At 31.0% G+C, this 11,741-nt stretch overlaps 1 protein-coding gene across 1 annotated transcript; it reads left to right on the top strand.

The window, feature by feature from the left end:
* The first annotated feature begins 312 nt into the window (after window positions 1-312).
* Window positions 313-11,532, top strand: LOC144845366 (putative E3 ubiquitin-protein ligase HERC3). The gene is made up of 24 exons (XM_078702643.1): window positions 313-474; window positions 890-1,099; window positions 1,682-1,844; window positions 1,963-2,039; window positions 2,304-2,525; window positions 2,944-3,002; window positions 3,341-3,451; window positions 3,610-3,634; window positions 3,777-3,868; window positions 4,272-4,372; window positions 4,579-4,804; window positions 5,044-5,210; window positions 5,589-5,685; window positions 6,051-6,240; window positions 6,586-6,755; window positions 7,074-7,166; window positions 7,423-7,515; window positions 7,903-8,145; window positions 8,551-8,646; window positions 8,739-8,857; window positions 9,001-9,198; window positions 9,324-9,507; window positions 9,762-9,864; window positions 10,288-11,532. The coding sequence occupies exons 2-24, from the start codon at window positions 901-903 to the stop codon at window positions 10,494-10,496; spliced, it is 3,237 nt and encodes a 1,078-aa protein (XP_078558769.1). The 5' UTR covers window positions 313-474; window positions 890-900; the 3' UTR covers window positions 10,497-11,532.
* Window positions 11,533-11,741: the final 209 nt, after the last annotated feature.

Below are 11,741 nucleotides of genomic sequence, written 5' to 3'. Positions count from 1 at the left end.
TGTGATTGGTGTAACCAAGGAGTGCGACTATATGTGCATGTGAACACATCATAGTTAAATCATGGTCTATTCGAGCATGGAGATCATAATTACAGTATGTTGCAAAACCTGCAATTGCACTCTTATACTTTAACAGGCTATCTTTTTAAAAATAAAATACAGATGAATTTAGCTGATTTTCTTTGCTTTATATTTTTAATTTTTGAACGTCATCACATGTGTACAGTCCAGTTGATCAGGCTGGTTACTCCACCCATATCATGTTATTTCAAAGGTTTATTATATAAAATGCGTAGCGCCCTCTTCAGTTCAGAAAGTGGACTGGGAAATTCCAAATATAGAATATGGGATTTCCTAGGCATACAAAAAATGAGTTATAATTAGAATGTTCTAGTAGGTTACGTGGGAAAGAATTACAAAAGTATATTGTAAGCTGTGCTCATATCACAAAATAAAACAAATGAACCAGGCCAGGTAAGAAATACTGTATTCAGTCAATCATACTTTAAAATAAAAACGTGAATAAATAAAGCAGCCAGGCTAGGCCATGCTAGCCATGAATATGATGAAGATAACTCTATTCCTAGCCTAGGAGGCTAGACCGTGAAACCACACTATTGTTATGTTAGGTGTAAAGGTATGGTATGTCACTGCATATAAGCCTATATTAAAAGTAGACGTATATATTTATATAGGGCATATGTAATACGTCTAGGGTAATTGGCGTCAACCGGTAAACTGCATTTATTCTGGTGTTTGGCGGCACATGGTGCCACTCTTCTCTGGTTTACTGTGCCGATACAGGAAGTTATATCAGTTGACCACCACTTGCGTATCATTTCCTCCTCCATATAATAGCCACAATATCTTTATGTATTTGACATTCTAGATGTATGAAGAATGACATCATCAAGAGTGTTCTGCTTGAATCCTGTTAAACATGATTACCAGGATGCTGCTGCTAGTCCAGTCATCAAAGAGTTGCAAATATTGAATAATCGTTCCATTCAACAAATAGCATGTGGGAATCACCAAACTGTCTTTGTTCTGACTGATGGAACAGTTTACACATGTGAAAATGAAGAGAAGTCTACTCCAGGTTTGTCTTTTAAATAAAAATTTGTTTTAAGGCAAATATGTATACTATATACAATATTCCCTGTCCTAATTGTATGCATTTCCTCCCAGTCTATTCTGAAAGTAAATATGTAACATTTTCACAGACTTGAATGGGAAATCAAAATTATGATCTCTTCATATAAAGATTAATTTACCTACCATAAATCCTGAGAAATATTGCTTGTGTTGTACATGATTTGTGCAATTTGATATTGATCAATCCCCTTGAGCGGAGGGGTTATGAGCTAATTGGGCATGAATGGAGGAATAAAATAGATAAAACAATTATTATACAGTAGGTATCTACGCTCCACAGTCGGATGGAGTATTTTTCTTTTAAAAAATTTAATTTTTACTTTCAAAATTGTAGTTTCCAAGTTAAAGTGCAAGAGAATTACAACGATGAGCATTCTCCCCGTATGCCTACATGATTTCTGTTACTTTGTGATCAAATTTAATGCAATGTATCAAATTGCGCAAATCTATTAAATCAGACATAACAGTACTTGCACCTTGAAATCAAAATGCCCCTAAAGTATAGTTTTGTCCTCTTTTTTTGCAGAGCATGTTTCTTCCCTGGATACATTTGTTATTGTACAAGCCGCCTGTGGGGATGCACACAACATTGTCATAAGTGACAAAGGTCAAATCATGAGCTGGGGTCGTGATTCTGAAGGTCAATGTGGTCATGGTGAAGTGCATTTAAAGAAGAGAACAACACCAAAGTAATGCAACAATTTTTACTAATTTGATATTTTTTTATTACACATTTTTTACCCCCTTAATATTTTAAACCTATATTACTGGGACTTATATTTACTTGTGTTTGCTTTTATATTGCAGAGTCATAAAGTCTTTATCCAGTGAAGTCATTATTCAAGTGGCCTGTGGAGCTAAGCACACATTGGCTCTGGCAAAAAGTAATATATCAAATTCAATAATAAAATAAAAATAATCATGTTAATAAAATTATAATGTTTCAAAACATAGAATATCTAATTACAATTTAAAAACAATTTAGTCACATATTTTTTGTATGTGCCAATGTGCTACTTATATTAAGTTCTATTTTATGACATTAACATGAGTATATATTTTCATAAGAAACTCTCAATTTACATGTGTATCACAGATGATTCAAATTAGATGTTTTTTATTAAATGGTAATCCCTTTTTTTATGAAGGTGGTAAACTATATGCATGGGGTGATAACAGCTATTGGCAGCTAGGCTACAGCACTACTCAAGACCATTGTGCCAACCCTGTACATGTCTCCTGCTTGGCTGGGTTACCTATCCAACAAATATCCTGTGGTGGCAACCATTCCCTTGTCTTAACATTCAATGGCAATGTTTTTGGTTGGGGATGCAACAATTCTAATCAACTCGGACAATATGATGAAAAAAGTAAGTATTTATTTTCATTAGAAATAAATGCATTGATCTTCTATTCACTGCATATCATTTAGTTTTTGTTAAAACCTTTATTATTGTTTCAATAAAAATATTTCCCAAGAAAATACAATGAAAAACTTCCATTATAAAAACTTAAATCATGCCGATACTGTATATTGGCTTGACAATAATTAAGTGATTTGGTTTCTATTGAACAATGCTAGAGAATAATTGATTGATCATTTACTAATACTAGGATTGATATATAGACTTATGATTGTTTTTATTACTAAATTTTTTTCAAATTGTTTTTTAATATAAATTAACAAGAGCTTATTCTCATCTTTGCATCATTATGATGATGTTATATTTGCAAACAATAAATTGTAAACATCTTTTAGAGGCTATATTTTGTATATTATTATATTAGGTTGCAAAGCTTACATTGACACCACTGAAAAACAACTACCAAAGCTGCCTGCTTTTCAGGTAGGTTATATACTATTCTTACCTGATCAAACACTATCCATGATTTACCATGCATGGCATAAATATTGCCAACAACAAAAAAACTGTTGATAATATATTAACACAAAATAGGTAGGATCAAGCTTAGTCATCTTGATTTTGTGGTGCCATGATAACTTGATCTGATTTGAAGTGGAAACCTACAAGTAAAAGAAATAAATTATAGGATATTACTAATGAATTAATACATTTTAAACCTTTATGCCGCACCACCACCAAATGATTTGGTCATGTAGATAAATACCGAAAAACTCTATTTGTCCATTATCATAAAATAAGCTCCCTTTTTATAACTTCAGGCTGTAAAAACAGAGAAAGATACAGTTTTAGTGGGTGGTGTGTCAAAATTGATAGAAACCCACTTACAGGCTGTATCAGGTATGCCTGAACATAAGAATAAATCGTTTGAGGTAAACCATTTTACATATTTATTTTTTTATTTGATCCTGTTAGTTGCATCAGTAAATTTATAAATATAAATGACAGAATTTGTTGTCTTGTTCAATTGTTTGCCTTTAAATTGAATGTATTAATAATTAATAGATACATTTTTCTGTTTTATTCATAGGAGCTTCGGCATGAATTCAATTTCAGTAAGTACAATGCAATACGATTTCTCTTGGTAATTTTCAACTTGCATTTCAGTAAAAATACACGAAAATCTATTTTTTTGGAATATGGAATCATTAGCTTATACAATACAACATTGACATTTAATATTAACATTTTTTTTAGTTTCAGCTTCCACAGTGCCACACAAATTGGATTTCCTGAAACAAATTACCAGCATTTCTTGTGGACACAACTTTTCAGTGTTTCTTTCAAAGGTACAATAACTATGGTTTAAACATTTTTAAAATGAAACTAACATAATTTGTACAATAAATAAAGCTATAATCACACTTATCCTCGATTAAAACTCTGGGATATGTTAATTTGTTTGGCACAATGCATGTTTTGTACAATATCCTAAATAAATTTTAGAACGGTTCTATTGTAAAAACTACACCCATTTTCACAATTTTTATCTGTGGTCACTGGACCGAAATCCAGGTTCGGTGTGAATGTAAATAAGTGTATTGAAACCATAAGAAGGCTTAGATCCTTTCTAATTTGCTATCCAATCTAGCACGACTACAGTGAGGCTGTATTGTATTTCCAGCATATACAAGTTTGACAAGAATATTCAATAAATGTATCAATGCTTGTTTGTTTGTATTTCTTATTTAGAATGAAGAAGTTGTAAGACTAGCTAAGGATTTGAATCAAACTTGGAATGAAAACATAGCGGAGATACACAAAGAAGAGGACAAAACAATCGCTTGTACAAAGTAAAAAATAAATAAATACAATTTTTTTTCAAGAGATATTGGGAAAGTTGTTTGTACCTTTTATTCAGTAACAGTGACTTCATGTTTAGTGAATTTATTCTCTTTGAACAATCTATGGAATCATAAAATTGAATGATTATATATTTAAGATATAAAAATAAATATTAATAATGTTGACACTCAGTTTTGCCTTAACAACTTTTCAGACGGCACTCTGTGATATTGACTGGGGATAAACTATATGTATTTGGTCCAACATCAATGCATGATCCTCACTCTGCTGTGTCCAATGATGATGACAGCTCTATGTTTGTATACGATTCTTTGTCCAGATGTATTACTGATGCCACTAGCTCACCTGATACTGTTAATATCAGCAATGTTTATTGTGGTGGACTCAATACCTGCTATTTAGTAACAAATGGATCTGTGGTATGTGCTTTCTATGTAATGTCATCATCATCAGTGGAAACATTTCCATTTATTTATATCATTTGCAAAAGAAAACAAATATACATAGATTGTGTTATTCTAAGAAACAATACATTAATTTTTAAAACAGAGCACAGTACAAATGTATCACAAAAAAAAAACAAAGTCACATCACTAAATTCATTGCCCTATTGATGCTGCATACAACTATTGATCACCTGTTTTCTTATATTTTCCAGTCAAAAAAGAAGCGTATATCGGGTAAAAATAACCAGTTTCGTTCTGAAATGATCTACCATCTAGATAAAGGTGTCATAACAGAACTCGACCCGCTGACGAGTACTAATCTAAAACTAATACAGAATATATTTTCATCAGCAGAATGTTTGAATAATGCTTTTACAAGGTATGAACAAAATGTTGGCAAACCTTTTCAGACATCCACTTCTTGTGCATTTTGTCACAGTATCCTTTAACAGTAACTTTGTCAACATCTGCCTTAGTAATATTTGTTATAATATCATACTTTTCCAACCAACTCTGTGTTAATAATATAAAAAATGAAATAATTTACTTGATTTACTTGATGTTGAGACTTATAAAGCCGTAGCTTGTGTGTCCCTCGACGTGTTTCTATATATTATCTTGTCTACTGTAGGGGGCAAACTTGCAGAAAAAAAGTAGACAATACTGCTTCACATTTACTATATGTTTGCCCTGTGTTTACTATATGCAATGTCCACGTAGCTGAAATAAGACATAGTTTGTTTTAAAATCGTTATAGTGATCGGTTATGTAATGAAGATAGCTCAGGACTTGATCTTTCTAAAGCAAGAAAGGCTTTCAAAATGTTGTCAGAAAAACACATCGTTCTAAAGACGGTTAGTTTTCAGTTTGTTCTTTTAGGTTAGTTTATGTAAGCCAAGTAAACCACAACTAATGTGACTAATAAAAACTCAAAACTCAAACAAAGCAAAGCTTTGAAGGTCATTTATTCGGTCACAGTTGGTTAGTATTTGAAGGAATCTAGGAAGGGTAAGTACTGCCCAATATCCACCCAACGCACATCATGCACTACAAGTAAATTGAACAAAAATCATGTCTTGTAAGCGATAATTGCAGTGCAAAACAAAACATAGGCCTACAGGTACTTCGTAATGTTTTTTCCAGGCTTAATTATTTGTTTCCATGCTATGATACATATATATTAAAGTATTAGTTATAAATAATTACAACATTTTTCTAGATTGATCACGCAATAAGCAGTCAGCTGTGCACAACACTTTTGACATCACCACTTGATGTTGAAGCACTTTGTGTCTACATGATTCTATTGGAATGTCCCACAATGCAGTACCCAGAATTTTACCTTCAATCTATCTTGGCTGTTGCTGAAGCATTGTGTAATCTTTCACCTAAAATGTCAAAGGTCATTGGTATGTGTGTGTTTCATAGTTAATTGTTACTGTATACTGTACATGTATCAGCAGCATTTATAATTAGTCAAATTGAAAAAAAAAGTATGAGTGACTTCCCTAATATTTTATGTTACATTTGTTTAATGTGTTGAATTAATCTTACTCAAGTCACTCCAGGAGTATAAGAGTATCTGGTTTTGAGAAAGTTGGCCATGATGCTAAAGTTCTGACCCAGTCTGCAAAGTTTACAATAACCATAAGTTTACAAACCAATTAATATTATTTTGCATCAGTTGTTAAAGAATGAAAGAAGTTTTTTATAACAATAGTAAAAAAAATAGTTTACTTTTGTTTTTATTTTAGATACATGGATTGGAAATTTCTCACCTCCAACCTTCCAGCATCTGTTAAGTATTTTCAAGAATGTGGTTGTGCATTTAGTGATGAAGCAATTAAGTGCTGTTATGACATTAATATTCACAGAGGAAATGAATATATCAATTCCCTTAAATATGCTCAAGAAACTTTATAAGGTAAAAACAATAACTTGATTGAATAATGTAACTTGAAAGACATGATTGGCCATTAACCTTTCATCTCTATCAAGTTATCTACAAATTTATAAGCCTCTGCTGTGGATTTATGAGAGGGTGCCTTTTGTGGCTGGATTAAATACTGTACTGTAACGAATGAAAAGAAAAGATTTTTTGGCTGAAACAAAACAAAAAACATTTTTAGTTCTTATAAAACAGTAAAAAAAGAGTGTTTGAATCATTGAAAAAAATGTGGTTTAAAATTTATCAATCTTTTTATTTCATGAAAAAGTGCTACTTGAATTTGTTTTTTACTAGATAAATGAAGAAATGGAAGAAATTGTTCCTTATGCAGCATTCTATATTCCAAAGTCTAAAAATCTATTGATGTGGTTGAATATGAACATGTTGGTAAATTAATAAAAGCTTTTCTTTCTAATAGTAGTAGTAATAATAGTAATAATTTATGAAAGCAATAAAATTATAATTCTTTTTCCATTTCAGGTTAAAATTTAGGTTTTTTTTAAAATGTTGAGTTATATGCTCACAACACCTGTACTAGGAACGGAATGCTGTTATGTGGATTTTTGTCTAAAATGTTTATTATTTCTAAAAAATAAAGTTTTATATATAATAATGTTGTTATTGTTGCAACTATTTATTTTAGACTCCATGTTTAAACTTGATTGATTATCCATTTGTTCTGGAGAATGATGTCAAAATGAATTCAATCATACAAGATAATATTCTACAACAACAGGTAAGTATATAATATGATTAAGAGTAAATAACGACAAATGTCTAAGATTACATAAACACTTTTAAAAAAAAATAAAAATAGTTTAGTTTCCACCAATGACATGAAATGTTTTTTTTGGCTTCATAATAAGTATTAATACTGTATATCCAGGTGTATTTCGTAGTAGCTGCTGGAGTATTGGGGGTTTTTAATATCAGAATTGTCATATAAATATGGGCAGATATGATAAATCTAACTGATGCCATTTTACAGCCCCCACCTGCACTAATGTTTCATTTGTTTTTTGTCTGAAGAACCAGTGAAAAGATGTATAATCTGAGACTTATTAGGATGAAAATAAAGTTATACACCAATTTTTTTTATTGTCAATTTTTTCTTTGATTGCAGGCAGCTATGGATGAACAAATACAGCTGCAAATATTCCAACAGCTTGCATTCACTCCAATGTTCAGTATGCATATGCATCCAGCATTTCAGCACCTATTACATTTACGCATTACAATTGAGAGAGAGAACATTGTCGGAAGTGCTCTGGAACAGCTAAGAAGTGTACTTAAAGAAGACTTCAAAAAGCCACTCAAGATTCAATTTGATGGAGAACCAGGAGTTGATGATGGTGGGCCTTGTAAGGTAAGGTGTTGTCATTTCATTGTTGTAACATTCATTCATAACATTATATTGAATTGATTGATTGATATAGTTGATATAAAAATGAACCATGTCCCAACAAATATTCCTATTGCATTATAGTAGTATTGTAGTTAGTGGCTGAACATTTAACAAGTTATTCTCAATAGCCATTGACATTAGCCAGCATGGGTATGGATAGTGATTATGAAAAGACTACTTGCATCATGATGTCTTCTAAACATTGAGATTAGCTTAGCACGATGTATTTATTTTCTACAAATAAAGAGACTACTAAGCTGGTTATAGTGCATAATAATAGTTGGAACTAAAAGCCAGCTAATTATTGTAGTGTAATAAAATGCTGCAATTACATTGAATCTGTTATTCTTACTCAACATTTTGTAGGAGTTCTTTCTGCTGATTTTCAAAGAAATCCTTGATCCAAAATTTGGGATGTTTAAGGTGTTCAGCAAAACGGAAAGGATTTGGTTCAATCCACAGGTAAATCTTAAGATACCAATGATAATAAAAATAGTAAGTACAAAATAAGTGTAATTGTTTGTACAATCATGTTCTTTCTAAATTTTTATCAGTCTTTTGAAGATAACTCAGTGTTTGAAATGGTTGGAATACTGTGTGGATTAGCAATCTACAACCAAGTTATTGTAGAACTTCCATTTCCGTTAGCACTCTACAAGAAACTTCTCAATAAGTAAGTGACTTACTTTAAGTTTTTTTTAATAGTGAAAAGCATATGTATACTCTAAGAAATACAAGAACATTATGATTGAATTCAATATTTATAAGGTCATCAGGACAAAGTCAACAAAAACAAATGTTATTAATTTTCTCTAGACCTGTGTTTCTATCAGACCTCACTCAATTAGACCCAGAAATGACTTCCAGTCTGGAAAATGTCTTGGATTATGATGATTGTGATCTTCAAGATGTTTTTGGAATATTTTTCCAGTTTTCATCAGAATTCCTTGGAGATGTATGCACTATCGACCTGAAGGAAGGAGGAAAGGATATTCCTGTCACTTATGAGAATAAGTTAGTTGCGCATTTTGAAACATTGTACAAATGCAATTGAATACAATACTATAATTATAATATAATAAGCAGAAATATTATATCAATATACATCTACTTGATATCTGATTTATACTACATTTTAGGCAGGAGTTTGTAGACCTGTATATTGATTGCATGTTTAACGAGTCAATAAAAGAGCAGTATAGTGCTTTTGCAGAGGGGTTCCATCAGGTCTGTGGAGGACCAATACTACAGATGTTTCATCCAGAAGAACTAATGTCATTGGTTATTGGCAATGAAATCTATGATTGGGAAGAATTTGAAAGTGTATGTACAGTCAACATTTTTGTTTTACTTATTCAGACATTTTCAAGCATTTCTGTATCTTGTAATGCTGTAAGATCCAATATATAATTTTGTTTCTTTTTCTCATGTCTTTTTTAATTATTCGATCTTCCCTATTGTTGTAAACATCAACAATTTCTCTGCAACAGTTCTGTCAAATTATGAAGTTAAGAAGTTGGAAATATTTTCTTTTGCAATATTATATTTCATAAAATACTATACCAATTTCTTTACAGCTGGTGGAATACAAAGGCCTTTATAACAAAGAGCATAAAACTATCAAATACTTTTGGGAAGTTTTCCATGAACTCACATTAAAAGAAAAGAAGAAATTCTTAGGCAAGTATATATTGGATAGATTCAAAAATTTGAAATAAATTGGTCTTTTTGAAGTGGCTATTCCTAGTGAGTTTACCTCTGATAAAATTATCAATATCAGACCTATAAGTGCATAGATGAGAATATCTTTTTATGGTATTTATGTATAAATTTAAATATTACTCTTGTGGACACCATGCATGGCTATTAAGCACACACTTGTATCTTGCTTCATCAGAGAAAACCTACAGTGTATGAATATTAATGTTCTTTTCTTTCATTCCTATTTTTAAAATAGATTCGTAAAATTGGAATTTTATTTATGTAGTGAAAAAGTATAAACTAATCTAAAAACTATTATAATTTTATATATTACAGTATATAATTAAATATTATACAGAAATGGTATTGTTTACTTTTCTTTTCTTTTGATTATACTTCCAGAATTCTTGACAGGTAGTGATCGGATCCCAGTGCAAGGAATGTCTCAGTTGAAGGTGATATTCCAACCAGTATTTGGAAGTACAGACTTCTTACCAGCTGCTCACACTTGTTATAACTACCTTGATTTACCATTTTATGAAAGCAAAGAAAAAATGAGAGAGAAGTTGATGATGGCATTGGAGCATGCTCATGGATTTGGATTGCTGTGATTGGATCAGCAGTTAAGTAAAGCTTGAAAGGGCTTTCGAATGCCAATGGATTTAAACCACTGTGATTATTTCAACTCATTCAACAGATACCCTTGCCTATGTCTGGTTTTCAGAGTCATGTTAAAGAGAGTATGCATATTAGAATTAGTTTGGTTTCTTAGAGTTTCTGGGTTTTGAAAGAATTTATCTATTCTATATTATATATGGTGGTTTGAAGGTGTTTGATTGGAAGAATTAATTAAACTGAATTTTCTACCCTGCTGAGGGTCAATATATTCCCATGACAAACAGGTCAGCCTAGATAAATCCACCTACTCTTTATGGAAAAATGTATTATTTTTCTGTAAAGTGTAAATGATGGAGTACATGTACGATGTATAGAAGACCGAAAAAGACCAGGCACCAGAACAAACTTTATTATAAGTGCAAGCTTGGTATAAACCAAGCTTAGAAAACCAGAATCAATCATCTTTACGCCTATGAACAAGGATTTTCATAGAAATAATTAAACCAATATCAACCAGGATTTTCCTAAAATTGACGTGAAATTGTTTAGTGTCAATCAAAATACATGGCATATAAAGTATTGCTAACATACAAATTAATTTATTTACTTATGGAGGTATAAACTAATTATTATAACACTTTAATGTTTTAACCATATTACATCAGTGTCGGTAAGATAATATTTATTTTAATACAGTACCAGGTGTTTATAACCCTGTTATTTTATCATTATGTTATTATTCTGACATTAACATTTTGTCATTGTCATCCATTATATATATTTATTTATATATCTGTAAGGCCAAATTTTGGTAAATAGGACATAACTTCTAGAATTTGTACTCAATGGTAGGAAGTTGTTGTTGTTGTCGATACTGATTTTGAATGAAAACCAATACACTAATTAGGTTTAGTTAGATAATTATTGATGATCAACATGCATGTTGTGGTACAACCATAAATATATTAATATCTGTATGGTAGAACTGTCTAGAGTTTGTTGATCCTGAAACATAGTACCAGCACACAATAATACAATGCTTCGGCATTTATCTAATGCTATAAAACCATATTTTGTAACACAAACATTGAACAAAAATAAAAGCCTTTTATTTATGTATAATTTATTTTATATTCTTTTTTTTTCTGATTGTAAAGAAATGATCTCCATTTATCTATTAGTATACAGTACATACATTATATTACCAGATTATAGTTTTGTTTCCAGAGATGATGTCC

The sequence above is a fragment of the Antedon bifida genome, chromosome 6 (genome assembly GCF_963402885.1).
Source record: "Antedon bifida chromosome 6, ecAntBifi1.1, whole genome shotgun sequence".
Taxonomy (NCBI): Eukaryota; Metazoa; Echinodermata; class Crinoidea; order Comatulida; family Antedonidae; genus Antedon; species Antedon bifida.
This window is presented reverse-complemented; position numbering and strand designations above follow the sequence as displayed.